Source organism: Apteryx mantelli, chromosome 2, assembly GCF_036417845.1.
Source record: "Apteryx mantelli isolate bAptMan1 chromosome 2, bAptMan1.hap1, whole genome shotgun sequence".
NCBI lineage: Eukaryota > Metazoa > Chordata > Aves > Apterygiformes > Apterygidae > Apteryx > Apteryx mantelli.
The window spans coordinates 58274698-58291967 of record NC_089979.1 but is presented as its reverse complement, the minus strand read 5'-3'; the positions used below and the strand labels follow the sequence as shown (position 1 = coordinate 58291967).

At 36.8% G+C, this 17270-nt stretch overlaps 1 protein-coding gene across 2 annotated transcripts in view; it reads right to left on the bottom strand.

Annotated features, from left to right (window-relative positions):
- Positions 1-4839: 4839 nt before the first annotated feature.
- The window catches only part of CEP192 (centrosomal protein 192), a 75481-nt gene continuing 63050 nt past the window's right edge, over positions 4840-17270 (bottom strand). For both annotated transcript variants that reach the window (XM_067290732.1, XM_013942468.2), the window contains 5 exons: positions 16038-16157; positions 11538-11659; positions 10692-10815; positions 10122-10180; positions 4840-5302 (listed from right to left, as the gene is read on the bottom strand). In XM_067290732.1, the coding sequence (XP_067146833.1) occupies positions 5164-5302; positions 10122-10180; positions 10692-10815; positions 11538-11659; positions 16038-16157 (564 nt within the window). In that variant the 3' untranslated portion in view covers positions 4840-5163. The remainder of the gene's footprint in view (positions 5303-10121; positions 10181-10691; positions 10816-11537; positions 11660-16037; positions 16158-17270) is intronic.

The window sequence follows — 17270 nt, the reverse complement described above, 5'->3', positions numbered from 1 at the left end:
ATTACTGGAGAACAGGCTTATCCCAAACAACTATCCAGCAAAGATCAGGGCTTCCACTTTAAGTATTCCTTTCCACTTCTTCACTTTCTTTGTCCCTCAGAAAAAAATGTTTTTGAGTTTGTATTATACACCTTATATACCTATATTATAGGTATATACATATATGTATTATACACCTTATTTTTCCTAAAAATAATTATTCTACCCACATGTGACAAGGTCCATGTCTAGAAGTGCTGATTATTTCCAATACTTCCAATGACTCTTGTAACCATGTGGGGTACTTCAAAAAAAAACCAAACAGTGGTGTCCAATTTATTCTTCAGTAAGTAGGATAATGACATATCACGTAGCACCAACAGATACTTTTGTCAAATAAACATTTGTGAAACAAGGGCCCAAGAGGACGAATAACTAAAACATTAAAAGATAAGCTATCCTTCTTGTTGTCTCACTCGGAATTATTTTGATTGGTCTTGTGAATAACAAGCACAGCAATATAATTCCAATAGTCAAAACAGCTGAGAACAAGAGTTCTAGGGATATTTCCCAGCACCCTTCCCCTTCATGCTACAAAGTAAATCATTGTTATTAGAAGCAAATCAAGAAAAATGGGCTGCAAATAACATGCCAAAACATTTAGTAACAGCTGCAAACTACAATTCCCTTGAGTATGAGGCAGAGGCTACCTACCCAAACTTGTTCTTCAAAACATGTTTCACCTATACATATTTACACATTCGTACACATACACAAAGCACAGCTAAACAGAGAGTATCCATCATGGCACATTGTGAGCCCTCCTCCTCCCTTATGTGCAAGCCAGTAGTAACACCAGAGGAAGGGCATATCCTTTCCTCTCAATTCTTCTCATCTCAAGAATTCAAGAAAAGCTTACAATAAAAGTGTGAACAGAGCCCCAGATAGCAGCCCTATCATACGAACAGCATACAAACATGATTTTGAACTCAGATCAAGTAAGCCATTAACTGAAATTGAGTTTTCTTGCTGCAATTCAGTAATAGTCTTTCACAAAGTTCACTGTTTAGTAGGAAATTCGCTGTGACAATATTGACAGCCCTTTCAATTTCTTAGCCACAGGCAAACAAACAAGGGGTCTTTTTGAAGAGGCTTGTCCTATTAATATTGAAGGAACAAAGGCTGGTCCAACATCTAAGTCATGAAGACTTACTCCAGCAAGTAAAGAACAAAATTTAAGAATAAAGACATAAAATAATCTTCTGGGATAAATAAAATCAGAAACAATCTTTTACAAAAATTTTTGAGGGGTTCTAAGAATTATTTTGTCCTTATGGAAATCAGTGTTACGAAGACTCTTACCACAGGAGGGGCCTTCACTTAGCCTTATTGCTGGGAAAGTGACAGTTACTAAAATGCTGAGGTTTGTTTCAAAGGGACTTCTACTATTTACGAGGACATTTCTCACAGAGGAACGTCTGGTTTGTTCTGAACACGAGTGAGGTAGCATTCAGGCATCTCATGAGGAGTGTATAGTTTCAAAAGAGGTATTTGAGGGAATTACTGTGAAATTTGACCTCACACAAGTATAAGGAACTAGAACTGCTACCTGAAAGACTCAGAAGATCCTGAAACCCTGCTGGAACTAGTTGAGGGGTGGGGAGGCAGGGGTGTGTGTGGCAATCAACTGATGCCTGCCCAGCCTCTCCTTGAGGTTTGCTCACAAAAGACCAATTATGAGAAATTGTACGCATCAGCCCTTAACTACCTGGGGTCAGGACTGCTTCAGAACAGAGTATCAGACACTTGGTGCTGATCATCAGCCTTCCTATTAAGAACCAGCTGCTGTAAAATACCTTCAATTTCAAGGATAGGGGGATTGGGTCTGTAACATTTACGTTGAGCAGTAAATTGAGTTTTTTGCCAAAGTAGGATCTTATGAAAAGTGAAGAAAAGCTTTGAGGTAACATTCTAGAAAACTGGATAAAATGACTCTGGGTTATAGTATCTAAAATCATTTTAAAATGTCTTAGAACTGTCTTTTCAGATGGAAAATTGAAGAGGTCAGTGAAAAGGTGGTGCACTGGGAATTTCTGTTACGCCTCTGGAGTATACTTTCAGAAGTTTCATTTCAGCACTAAGACTGGGCACAGACTATTTCTAGGCAATAATGAATGGAGTCCTGCCTGCTCTTTAAAGATTACCTGGTAAAACCCTATAAAGAAACGGGTGGAAATGGGCTGCAGGGTCTCAGTAAGTAGGGTTAATAAAAGAATTCTGAGAGTTAACTAAAATTCCTAAAGGGCTGAACATCACCCAGGGACACGATACGCTCTGCCGAAGTTTTCTGTAGATGGACAGAAGAGAACTCTGCCCTTGAAATTAAGGTCCTCCACCAGAGATGGAACTGTTACCCTTACTCTTTTTACAGGCAAAATGGAATACACTTTACATATTGAGCTAAGAATTTATAGCCAATCCAATTAGCCTTTTAAGTTTGGTGTTCCAAGTTATCTACAGAACACAGAAAAACGTCATAAGGAATACAGTTAAAATTGCTATACAAAAACTTCTTAGTATCTACACCCAAGGGTGTTATGCTCACCCTTTCTTTCTGTGTTCCTCTCAGTCCTAAGGCTTACAACTCCAGTCTTCCTCAAGAACAGGGGAGGGTTAAAACAAGGTGCTGGCATCCTGAGGTCTTCACCCGGAGGAGTATGTTCATGGTACAGACTTCCTCCTCTTTGCTGTAAGGAGCACGATGTTGGTGCTTTCAGGCTCATAGTACATCTGAAAGTTGCACAGTTGCCTCCCCCAGGCCTCTGACATAAAGGGCCGTTGTTTGTTACACCCTGACTTCACCTAAGTCCTCAAAGCATTACCATATAAGGTATTTAGAGAGGTTAAGCTTAAACAGGTGGGGCAATAGTCACTTGACCGCTGAAGAGTTGTCAAAACAAGCTAAACCCAGCTCAAGTCAAGGCACATCCCGAGTCCCTGTGCTATCAGCCAAAACTTGTAGTCTTTTTATGAATAAGGGCAAAATCTTATTTACAGGGCCATAGGACTTCTTCAGTAGGCTAAATGATCATAGCTGTGAATGATTTTGATTTTCCAAGACAGGCCTTGTGGTAACACATCTTGCTACGGCTTTAGAAGTGGCTAAGATCAGCACTAGTGTTGATATCAATGCTTATTAATTTCTGATGAGAAATAAATTGAAGTCCTTTTTAAGCTCTACTGAAGGCATCCAAATAGGCAGACAGTAATTGTAACTTGTGCATACCTTCACCAAAAACTTTAACTGCTTGCTGCAACCACAAAAGTTGTTGAGAATTATAGGGTTTTTTTTTATAGTACTAATTCTCTATACTAAAACCCCTTAAAAAGAAGCCACTGCCCTAGGCTGCCTACTCCATTCAGTAAAAAGAACTGTCATCAATGAAGAAATGTTATATTAAGTGATTAGAAAATTATTTCCCCTTCCATAGAGAAATGTTGATTTTAATCACTCTTCAGGATACAGCCTTAGGTGATGCTGAAGCTTGCCTGATTGCACAGGCTGAGATCAAGAGGCAAAGGCACCTTCAGAACCAAGGGCAGCTGGGAGATATCAATTAGAAAATGCAAAGACTTTGAAGATATGCACACTGAACTCCATACTTTCTCCAACTTTAGAAGAGACTTATGATTGTGCACCTAAAACTGAACCAAGAAAGGCTATTCTTGAGGTATTTCTCAAATGAGGCCACCAAGTCTGTTGGGGAGGGGAGTAGACAGAGGAAGATCCTCTCCATTCCTACTCAATATTCAGGAGGAGCAGAAAGGGACACCAACCGGGCACACCAGTTGGCGAAAGTGACAAACGGCATCAGTTGGAGAGAAAGTAGAAGGAACATGGTCACAGTAGCTAGCAGACAGGAGCAGCTAATATCTTGTTGCAAGGATCTTGTTGATGGAAAAATAAGGAGATGGCAAATCATTTTACGGCTAGCTTAATTTCTCCCAGTAAACCTTCCTTTCCTGGTGTCCAGACTGCCGAAAAATTAGTTTTTGTGAATTAGTGGCAGCTGTAGGAGAACTACACTACACTTAAATATAATTCTGGTGGAGTGTTCAAAAGGCAAAGCATTGGGTACTCCAGGTTTTTCCTCAGTCTTTCAAATTTCAGTTGTTGGAAAACATGATTCAACACAATCTCAAACTGAAAGGAGTTTCACTCAAACTTCTATCAGTCTGAAAGAATTAATGTTCAAGGGCTACAAAGGGTGTGGTAACAATGGACAAGCTGAAGGTGGAACTGTTGTTCACCGAATTCCACAGTATAAGAACTAGAGGGCACTCAACGGAATTAGTAAGAGACCAGTGCAACAGGCATAAAAAAAACTTTTATTTTAAAGAGCAGTGAACTCTTGGAACTTGCTGCCACATGAAGTTGTGGAGGCAGAGTATCAGGAGGTTCAAAAACATGAACAGAAATTCACAAACACATCCATAAATGGTAAAAGGAGTAAGTGGAAAACTCTGCTTCCCATCCCTAATCCAATGACAGTGAATGCTGGGGAAGTGCACAGAAAGTAGGCCAAAGAAAGCAGCTAGGTTAGATGGATTATTTGGAGGGCTGGGGGCAGTTAAAAAATAATACTTATCCATACCACTGAACTGTGCAAAATGGCCAACTGTCAGATATCTAGTCCCAGCTTTACCAGATGGAGGAACAACCCTGACCAGTCCAGCTTCTGTATCACAAATTTATTCCCCTCATCCACCCACCTAAAAAAACACTGGCAGGAATCTTGGTCACCCCTTACCTTCAGCAATGAACTGTTTAACCAAAGACAGAAGTCAGGTAGAAGCAACTGTTAGCACATAGTTTTTATTTTTGTATTTACAATATTTAAAATAAATACATCAGTATCTAGCCACTCCTAATAAATGCAAAAATAGAAAACTTCCCTGTTTAACAAAAGCGCAGTAATGTAAGTTATAACATAACTTTAAAACATACATTATTTCTCAGATTTTTTTACTATGAAAACAGATTTGTAAAACAAGCACCATGATTCACCTTCCAGACCTTCCATCAAAGCAGCATCACAGGGTAAAAAAACAGGGGAAGTCAGTATGGAACTGTAGTAGCAAATCTTTGAATATTTTAAGTGACATGTTTTAAAACTGTCCTGTCTATTCTTTTGCAATAGCTTTACCACATAGCCGAATACCAAGAGTGCCATATTTGTTTGTTTGCACAACCAAGAGAGCTTCATATCTGCCTTCTGCCTTTGGCTTGAACTGGACTGGCACGTTGATGTAATGATGGGATCTGTAAAAAGACAATTATGTGCATATTTGATGTTTAAAACCAAGTAAATCCTATTAGATATAGACTTTTTTCTAGTTTTGACTTTCACCAAAATAGTACATAGGATATGTACTGGAATCAAATCAAGTGTATTTTTATAGTTTTGACTACCTATTATTCTTCTGAGGGACTTAGATTCTAAAGATGATGCTTTCCTACTGGCTAGACAAAGTATTATAGTATTTTATTAGCTATTGCTGCCAGTTTACCTGGATAAGTCTGGTCTGCCTTTCTACAATATATTGACAGTGTATAAACTATATTTACAGCAAAGTAAATACACACTTATTTCAGAAGTCACTTGACAAGTGTACTAATTTTTCCAATTCTTGATCAATTCGAAGCTAGTAAATTTAATTTCAATTACTTCTAATGTTTTCCACATGAGTAAATATTCTGCTAAATCACTGCAAATCAATATACTCATGCTCAATCAGTATTTGAAAGATTTTACATCACATGTCTTTCCTTTTAGGTTCTGTAATTCCTCTTCTACTCAGAAGGCATAAAAACATTCCAAATGGTAAAGAAATTATTCTACCACAGTAGAATGTAATAGGTGACTGTCTTAACTTTCAAAGCCTAGAGCGCAAGTTTTAAAAGTATAAAAGCTACACAAGCTAAAAAGCTGGAAATGCTGAGTGGCAGTCTATTAGATTCCGTGGGATCTAACAGTCATGATCCAGAACAGGCAAGTAATAGTAATAAGCGCATATTGGAATAAGTGAAAAAGGAACAGCAACACTTAGTAATACAGAGAGAGAAGGAACTACTGTTTTTTATTATGACTCTAATTTTCTCCCTTTAGCAGTATATTTACTATTATTCAACTTTCTCTGACATGTTTCCCATACTATTTCTTATTTTGCTCCTATACCTTTACTCTCCTTTGCTCCACACTTTCCTCTACACTAATCCAACCTATTAGTCTATGTTCTGACCCTCCTCCTCTATTTGGAAATCACAGTATTTCCCCCTGCATATAAACTTGATTCCAGCTTCATTATCCCTAGTGCCAGAATAGTTATATTAGCAAAATGTGGCTTGAAATCTTTCTACAGAACCTCATCAATCAAGCAATCTACTAAGAGAACACTTTCAGAACACAGACTGAAGCACTACTGTATTTTTTTTTAATTGGGTTAATACAAAGTACACATTCTATATTACTGAACTACAATACACAATACAGCAAAGGAGTAAGGTCAGATCAGGGTTTCATGTCTCATACTTGACTGATGAGTATTGTACAACAATTCTGCCAAGATGTGTCTCTATCCATTTAGTCAAAAAACCCACACACCCTGATCTACAAATGAGGAATGTTAGTATGACTATTTCTATGTTACAGATGTATTAGATTACACCAATTTTAGCAAGAATTAAGACCGAACTCAATCCATACAACCAGTCCATCCGAGACTATAAAAAAGAAAGCATTAGGAGGAAAGACAGGAAGAATGTACAAGTCTATCAAATAGAGCACTCCAAAAAGATGTTTGCCTACACATCCTAACATTTACTCAAAAAATCACATACCCAAACTCAAAATTATAATATCAAAAACGTAATAGTAAGTCATGTATCACTCTTTCAAAGAGATGGCCACATCTGGATGTCAAATATTAATTTCCAAAATACATATTATGTGACTTTCATGAAATTGGGGCAGAGCAAAGTTTCTTAGCATACAGCAGCTGTATTGAATTTCATTTGACCACTGAAGTTCAAGTATTCATTTGGTGCTATACACATTATTTTTCTTCTCTAAAAGCAGAATTAGTCAGACATTATTTGAAAATTATTTTGTAGCAGTGAGTTGATTTTTTATGCCCAGGATATGGCTCAACACACTTGAATCTTCATATGTCCTAATCCAAAGGAAGAGAGCTATTTTCATTTTCTTCCACTAAAAAAACTGGAAAGTTCAAACTCCTTCAATGACAATCATGCTTTGGGCTACTATACAGAATACATACTGCTAGAAATGAAGCAACCTGGAGGATTTCTGAAGTACAGTAGCCAGAAACAGTCAAGTACAGCAGTGTCAAGACAAATGGAATTCACCTGCACTGATTTTTCTCATAATGAGACGTTTTACTTTACTTCAAACTTTTCACTGTCTATAACTCAATTAGTCTGTAAATACTGCATGGGCTTCACAGGATACTGCATCAGTTTCAAGTGGTATTTCTGAACAGTCAGGTATGACTGAAGGCTATTTCAAGGACAGCCAAACCGATATTGTTGTCCTCCAAACACAATAGCAGCAACAGGTAAGTTCAAAAGGAATAGAATGGATAAGCTCTATCTAAGCCACAGTAACCAGGTCTACTGGCAATGAACAGTGACTTCTGACACCCAGAATGGTAGCTACTGGAAACAATTATTCACAAACAGAAGTTTTACCTTTTAGTACTATTTGAAATATCTGCTACTATATAATCAGCCTATTTCAGATGACTGCTGAAAGTAACATGAATACGTTAGTTTTCAAACTTCTTTTTAGGTAAGCATAGTCTCATAGTCCTTCCAGAAACAGAACTTAACTCTAAAAACCTTTGAACATTTATCAAGTGTTTTAATATTTCATCTGTATCTTTATATCATTTGAAAGTAATCTTGTTAAAGATACTCAGCTTTGCAGTAAAATCTACTATTCATCAACAAATAGAACTCCTCTCTTGAATGCAAATTCCAGACAACTCCTTTCTATTCTTTGCAAGACTTACAATACTAGCTAAATGATTCCTCTGTGGTTAACAGGATTTATGTTTTGAGGCATTTGGTGAAGACTTAAAATTCCTTACTCTTTTCACTGCAGTTTTGGCTGCAAGATACTGTGCTTGGATTAAGTCAATTACTATTTTCAATTGAGCCAACTATGGAAAAAAGGAGGACTGTTAAGTTTTGGTACTTGTGAACACACAACCAGTTGAATAAAAACTGGCAAACCACTGCATCAACTTCTGAAGGTCAAGCTCTTGATTTTAAATATAATAAACCCCTGCAATTCCATTACCCAGATTTAATACTTGATTACTGAGGATTACTTTCAAATCTGAACCTGAAAACAAAGAGAGTGCAACAGACCATGGCTTTACTACATAACAAAGTCCAAAAGTGTGGCTAGGCAATACTTAGTATTTTTACACTCTTATTTACAGACTAACTATTCAAGCTCCTGCAAACACAGTTTTCTTCTCCATTTACTTTTGAACATTACGTTACAGCATGCTCAGTTAACCTAACTTAACTGGCTTTCTTTAAATTCTCCTTGACACTGTTCATAAACCTTAAATAAAAGCCATTTAAAGAAATTCTTTTAGCACTTTTCTTAAAAGCATCTCTCCAAGTCAAGTAACTCTTCTATGGTTTATGATCTCAAGCCAGAAAGCTTTTTCAGAGAACTATGCTGACTTTCAGATAAAAGAATTAAGAAAAACAAAAACAAAAACACTCACACCACACTAGAAGAGGTCAGTATTTATAACTGGAGCAAAAATAGTCAAAGTGGCTAGAATAAAGCTTATAGAATGTTATTAAATGGTACAATGTGTTCACTTGATACCATTTATAAATGATAGGTGGAATTTTAACTTATTGCCAACTACTTCAGGTAAAAGCAACTGGGTTTACTATCTCTCACAGAAAATATACCAAATAGCTTTGACAGTATCCCTCAAAAATCTTTTTGAAATATTTAAGTGATTTCCAGTGAAGTTACTCATCCTTTTTGGAGGAACTACTAAGTCATCCTGTCCTTGGTCTACAGCTGTACAGCCTCAGACAGATCTAGCTGGACATCTTGATTTGACTAGATTTGATCCTGGTTACTACTTCCACAAAAAACCTTTTTATGCTGTCTGGTGTGGCATACACAATAAAAAGATGCCAATTAAGTAGGGAGACTGGAAAAATTATCTAAGCAGTTATGACATTTTGCATAGAGATGTGCCATGGACTGGCAGACAGGAAACTAGATTAGGAGTCAGAGGATCTAGTTCCATTTGTGATTTTGCTCACATAATTTCTATTCTATACATACTTAGTTTCCCTGTATTTAAAACTGGGACCTGTTGAAACACCAAGAATGCATGCTAGATGACTTTTAATGCAAACAGTTGCATTCTATCTTTGTGACAATCCCACTGTTACAGCTGAATGACCAAGATACTTTTTTTCCTGAAGACATGACTAATGGTACTGTCAAATACTTGTTGTAATCAACTCCAAAGATGACTGGATTCTATTTTGAAGGGATTGTTATCACCAGCTTGAATATTCCTTTTATGCAGGTAATATGCTGAAATACTTGGTATAACCAGGCAATTCCACTGGCTGCTCAAACCTGGTATTTGCAAAGAATCTTAGGTGCAGTTCTGCAGGACTGTCAAATTAGGAGCATGATGAAGGCAATTTGCTTGGTCTGTTGTGCAGAAAGTATAAATGGAAGGAGTGACTTGATTGTGCACAGCATGCCAAATGGTTAAATGAAGCATTAGGCTTAGCATCAAAAGCAGCAGCACTGTTAGAAACAATTTGCAGGGAAGAAATTGGCAGATGCAGAAATAAGTGTGTGGGCTCATTCTGCTTCTAACCAAGATTACAAAGCACAGCATTAGCAAAAAACATACATTTAACTAGACAGCCAGAATATTGAATATTTATAGCTACATGTCAGCACTGTATATATACAGAAGATACTTACCTTACTGAATTACTTGGGTTTAATTTTTTTTTGTTATGCAAGAACAATGTTAGCATAGGCATTACTCACCTTAGAGAGTACTTCAAGTGCTTGATGTGAAAAGGTTCTCTGGGACTTACAAACTTCAGCTGTAATTTAATACAAAATGCTTAAAAAACTCCACCACATCCAAGACCACCATATTCAGTTTCCCATATGCTTGAGATTAGTCATGTCATTTACAAATACAGCTTTAGATAGACACAGGGCTTAAAAATAAAGCATGCCCAGCTTTTTGCGTAATAAAAAAAATTTACATCTCAGGATGTTTTAACAAAGTTAACAAAAAAGACATAAGGCTAATAACAAATATATGTGAACTACAACCTATTATTTTTTCAGTTGCAAATATGTTAAAAGCCCTCAGCAGTTCAGAGTCAGACAAAAGAAAAGATAAAAATTACAGGAGAACAAAAAAACCATTCTTCAAATGAGAGAAAAAAAGCATTCTTCAAATATAGCTACTAGTATTGACTTTTGGAACTAACAAGTTAAGAGTGGCATACTATTGCAATCTTCTGTCAGAAGCAAACAAAAAAACCCCCAGTGCAACTGAATCATTGACTTACAAAAATATATTTGAAAGTCTGTCAAACTTACCAAGTGTGTCATAAAAGAATTATTCCGCAAGTTGACCTTTAATGTGCGTGACTCCCCAACTCTGGTTGGAGGAAAGGTATACAGGTCTTCTGGTGCATACAATCCTCGAATTATCCCATTTTGTCTGATTTTGAAAAGAAATTTAAGATATTAAGATTTCCTATTTATATGGTTTGAATATATTAATTCTGTACTTCAAAACAATACTTGTATTTTCTGACAATACTAAATTAAATAAATAAATGAAAAGGAAAAAAACCATCCTGAAGTCTTGATGCCATCTTTAACAAAAAGATTTTATTCCCCTGATACCCACATCATCCCACAGTATGAGACTTGGAGAGCCACCTTACACTGAACAGCAGCAAGGTTAAGACATGTAGTACAGTGGTCTTTTGCAAAGGCAACTTTAAGATATTGTAGAGATTCCAGAACAGTAGAGCGTGCAAGAGATTTTACTGCTACAACAGTGAATCATGGTTAGGCTACTCTGGAACCCAGCTGGAAGGAAAAGGTATGGGAAACTGCTTGTGACTAATACAAAGTCATTAAGTGATTTGCCAGATATGTTTCTGCAGCTATTTACTGTTTAACACGGGATAATTGAGGTTGGAAGGGACCCTCAGGAGGTCTCTAGTCCAAACTCTTGCTCCAAGCAGGGTCAGCTCTGAGGTCACATCAGGTTGTTCAGGGCTTTGGCTTCTTGGGTCTTGAAAACCTCCAAGGACAGAGACTGCACAGCACTAGGCAACCTGCTCCACTGCCTAACTATTCTCATGGTGAGAAACGGTTTTTTTCTGTTCTATCCAGCTGGAACCTCTCATTTCAATTTATGCCCATACCTACCCTGTTTTAACTGTAGATGCTTCAGAGTAAGCCTTCCTTCCTGGTATAGGTGGAAGCTCAGTTTCTGTAAGGGCATCTGTGGAAGCTTTCAGAATTAAAGTTTTATTTTCCGTTTTAGTACCCTGTTGACAAAAATAAAGTAGTCTTTAACATTTGCACTTAAAATTTTAATCTTTAAGTATTTAAACCATTTCTCTTCTCTGAATTGAAGTTTTATGTTTATAGTATCTTTCCAGAATAGCAGAGTCTGGATCACTGTGACAGGGACAATGATTTGGGGAGGAACGCTATAATGTGTTTCTGTGTCTTACAAATACTTTATTTGTTACAAGCCAGTTTGCAACAAACTAGCAGCGCAGATGGAGACTTGAGACCACTGCTAACAATGAAGATTAAAAAAAAAAGCCCTCACTATCTCTACAGATATTCTACCCATATGCCTCAAGAGCAGCAAAGTCAGCAAAATAACTGCTCAGAAAGAGAAGGAAGGAATAAGACATCATTATAGTTTGAATTCTCACAAAAGCAAAAAGCTTTGTAATGCTTTTGCATTATGAACAATACATCCTTCTCAACAGAGGAAGAACTCTGCAGAGAAACAGAATCTGAAAATGCATTATACTGTAACTTCTACATTCTGAAATTCAGCCGTAATATTTACCACTGTTATGCCAGTGGGGACCTACGTTCAGTGTACTCACTAACACAAGGCAACTAGATCATCCTAAGGGAATGCTTTGCCAGATACACAATTTCAAATTCTGCATTGTTTGACATAGCCAGACAGATACTGTTTGATACCCTTGGGTCACAGTACCTTGACAAAGTCAAAGAATCTGAAAATCTCCTACGCTTAGTCATAAAACATTGTCTCAAATTTTTCAAAAGCTGCTGACATTTTAGACAAGCAGTTGATTCCCTTACCCCGGGAAGGCTAAAAAAAATAGATTCATCTTCAATAGAGCTGGTATGACAAATTTGTCTTTTAGACAGTCGTTTCTTTTATTGAGAGAGCTTCTAATCAGTCTGTCAGAAATAGCAGCAGCCAAGTTATCTTAATTTTAAAAGAATATTCTTCAGTTGCAAATAACCCGTGAACTACAGTAGAACCTGATATGTAAAGACAAGAAAGGTTTCATATATATCTCTTGCTTCAAGAGCTTGTAAGGGAAAAAAACGATGAGTGCCATACCTCAGTGTTATCATTCAAATTCTAATTTATCAATAAGGCAAGTTTACTCCATGAGAATGAGAAACATTATGGAAAATTGTCAGAGGTTTTCCCCAGTCTTTATAATGGCATCTTCTACTATTGCATCATTTAACTGACACCCCTATTTACTGATTTTTCCTGCTTCAAACCCAGAGCAGTACATAAATGTAACTATTTGGACAATGTTAAAGTGCTTTTGTTCCAAAGAAACCTCAGGAGCGTATGAATAAAACTAGTGTCTATTTAGCCTTAAAATGGGATTTTTTTTTGCTCACTGAGCTTAGAAAGGTTTTCTTCCTCTCCTTCTCTTGCTCCTGGAATATACAAAATAAAACAAAGCTTCTGGACTGCTGATAACAGTAATCCAATCGGGAATCTTGGTAAACAATTATTCACTAAGAAATTCATTAAGTGACAGCTCAGTTGGTTCACTTCCCCTGTTGCAAAATGATACATTAAGAAGTTGCATAGTTATACAGGTAAAGAAGATAAGCCATGTAAATTAAAAATGTTATGCAGTTATGTTATGCAGTTAACATTTGTTCAAATTATGGCAGGGGGTCACTTTTACGCAGTCCTCGACTGTTCTACATAACAAAGGAGAAATCAGAACAACTTAGGTTCTGCCTCAGTCTTCTGGCAGGTTCTTATTGGTTCAGTTTCATCCCAAAGGGACCAATAATTAGACCAAAATAATCCAGAACTGGCATGCACAGTGGTACTGTCATTGATTTAAGAATGCTCATTCTTAAACCAGTGAGGTACCTAATAGCAGCCTAATCAATGTTTATTAGAAGAAGAAAAAAATAAGTTTGAATAACCAGTACTGAGACTGGGAGGGGCTGCAAAGAGCATACAGAATACCTCCTTTCATTGTCTCTAGGAGGAATTTTGTAAAGACAGACCCTTCTGAGCTGCTGACTGTTTCCTAATGGTGGGGGACTGCAACTGCACACAGTGCATGATCCGAGTCAGTTAATTGTTTGTTGTTTTAAGGAAAAAAATGAATACAGTATCACTGATTTTCCTAACTTCACGTCATTCTTTTAGTTCTTTCCTAAGCTCTTTCAAATTTTTCATTTCTTTTGAAGTGGTGCTACAAATAAATACTACTCAGTCATTATGAATGACAGTCAGTCTTCCCACTTTATTCTATCAAGAGTCACATTAACCATAGCAGTAGCCCTCTTTGCCTCAGCAAACCCAGCAGGATTCAAGCTCTTTTCAAAGTTGTAGTAATGCAGACTAAACTCTTGATCCCTGGGACATAACAGATTGCAATTAACTTGTCTTCTCAACTAGAAGTGCACCTGATTAAAAAAAGCAACAATCTAAGTAAATAATCTGCACTGACTCCTCTTGTAAACAGATTTATAATTCCTTACCTATTTGATTAAGGAAATCTTTCATTTTCAGCTGTGACTTTCAAAGTGATCTTGACATTTTTCAAATATTTTCTACAAAATTTTTCCCATACGTACAAGATGTTTGAAAGAACTAATTTTTAACAGCTTTGAAAAATCAAGAGGAACAAATTTGACATGCTAGTTCATAAACATCAATATCAAATTGTGCTGCTCAAATATTTACACAACTTTGGCACCTAGTCACATTCTCAGAAGTGAATTATTTATAACTAGATTTCTGATGAAAAGCTAAAAGAATTAGACGAAAGCTTAATAAAAAACCTCTTAAACAAAAACTGCCCAGGTCTCATTTTTCCTAAAGTTAGAAGTCATTTAACATATACTTTGCGAACAGGTCGCCTTTTCAGCATAAGTAACAACTGGGAAGAACAAGCATCCTGTGCAATTGTTGCTTTCCAGTGGAGGTAAGATGAGCTGGCAACAACAGCAAGCAAGACTCTCACTACCAAAACAGGCTTGGTTCTCTAAAAGATCTCAAATCTTCATCTGGACGACTTAGAAAAAACACAAGCTTTCTGGAGAGGACAGCAAACCATATATATTGACCATGCAATACTGAACGCACAAAGCTATTCACATTCAGATGGGTAGTGAGGCAGGGATTAAAAGCAAGCGAAGGACAGAGCACAGAAAATCAGTTCCAACTCCCAAGCCCCTATCTCCAGGCCTCAGTGTAAAATTAGAGCTGAGGAGCAACAGGAGAGCTGAAGGGGAGCTCCAATTGCTCCTATGAATAAGCCTCAAAAAATACCCCACCTGTGCTGTTATTCTGATCTATACACTTACAGGATGATCTTTTTAGATGCCTGACAGTTTCCGGTTTTTTTTCTTTTTTTTTGCCTAGTGGTTTTGCATGTCTTTTTTCTTACAAAAGAGATAAGGGAGACTTCAGAAGTAGGTCAGGAACAGTACTGCATTACTCAGTGCAACAATCTTCACACAGATGGATGCATAGCCTTATTAGCCCAAGCTTAATTCCTTCCTTCCTCCCTGACCCCCCGTTCTTCCCCTGAATTCCTGCTTTCTTCTATTCAAGAGATCCTAAGAAAAGTCTAATTAAAATATTTTCATCATTGTTTTTGATGCTCTTAAAATCTGCAAACACACACTTAAGAAAGCAAGTCAGTCCCTCCCCACGCAGACTGAACGTAAATTCAAAAAACAATGAGCCTAAAATCATACCAGATTCACTGACTAAATAATGGTTTATTGTATTGAAACACTCATTTCTTACAAGTGCGCCAGGACTAAAACGAGGATCAAAAATGAACAGAAAACTACTAGTTCTTTCCAAACCAACTACATAATGTATTTAGTAAAATTCCCTATCACTTTTCCACATTAAAAAATATTATCAATGTAGTTAATACAGCTTAAGGATATAATTGAATAATGTTAAATATAAAAATGCTCAGAAAAAGAGATTCTATCAGAAACATACCCATATCTCCCAAAAGGATGTTTGAAATTTTCAAGATTGCATCATTACATATTATAACAAAGGTCAGGTACTTTGCTATAATTCTTTGTAGCATGATGTATTTAACATCTGATATAAACAAATCTGCCTCTACAGAAAATTCCCAGAGAAGACAAGTTTCTTCTCTATTTTCTTTGAGCAGAAAGCAAAAATTGTGCATCTTACATGGCAAAAGAAAATGCATTATCCCCTAGGCAAGATGAGAAAGGTATGTTTGTAAGATAAGAAAAATAGTGCATTTAAGTCTGAGATAAAAGTATTATCAGATTCTTTCAAAATATTCTGGGGCATACCAGAGACAGTACTGTATAATTACATTAAGATGCTTATCAGGAATTTTCACCTAGGAGAAAGAGAGTTTATAATATTTATATACTTACTGCTCCAGAAAGCTGAAATCTTAATTTGTGTTTCCTATATGGTTTTTCAACTGGGTAACACTCAAGGTCCCAGAACTGGGAGTAATCTCCTCTATCTCTGGGTAGAAAGATTAGAGCAACCTACCAAAAGAAAACATTTGTCAATTTTTTTTTGTTGTTTACACAGTTTCACCTACATACAGTTACAGTTAAGCCAGCACAACAATTACACACTAAATAGATATATACATGCCACACACAGATGATCTTGCAGAAGACATTACTCTCCATCCTCCTTTACCCTCAAATGAAAGATCTGACAAAATGGGTGGTGCAAGCACTCCCAAACAGGATTTGAGTTCAGCTAATCTGCTTTAAGGAAAGTCAGTAAGTGCTTGTACAATTGTTTCTATTACTAAAATAGGAGAGAAGGGGGATGAGGAGGGGAATATGCCTGCAGCTGGAAGGCAGCAATACTTTCATCTAACAGCTAAACTGTGAACAACTGTACCCCTCCAGCTCCAAATCTGTAAGCAAACTTGTAAACTACAGTGCTATAGTTAGTAGAGGACAGAAATTAAAACTCACTTGCAGGCTATGCATTTGAACAACCTTAAAGGTCACCTATAAAACAAAGACTCCTCTCTATATAGTGCTGTAGCAGTTTAGTTCAAGAGTAAACTTGCACTGATTTCAAAGTTGGGGGAAAGAAAAGAGAAGGGGCATAGCAGACCAGAATAGATCACTACAACTGAATCTATTTGCCAAATATTATCATAGTCACTGCAAAAAAACAGCAAATCACGATAGCAGTCTGCACCTATTCAGCTTCAGGCAACAGCCTGACATGCCAATAATGAAATAAGACCTAATAAACAAACCTGAACTAGGACTGCTGAGGCAGAGACATTTGTTTAAATTCAAATACTGCTTTTCCCTATTAGGAGATAACCAATCAAACTGAAAAGGGAACAAGTTTTCTATTTCTTGTAAATAGATCATAAATTGCATCATCTTAGGAATAATCTATGTAAGAAATGTCACAATAACACATAACTATTAATCAATGAGAGTTCATGAAGATGAACATTTAGTGTCAAAGTAGCACTTGGGGAGGTGAGGGACAAAAAGCCCCACAGAAACCTGTTCAAGATGTGCTTGGATATGTTTTATCATTGTGGTTATGAAACCCTCTACTGGCCAGGAGATAAAACTGTAAGTCAAATGAAATCACCTTAAGGAATAGAAAACTGT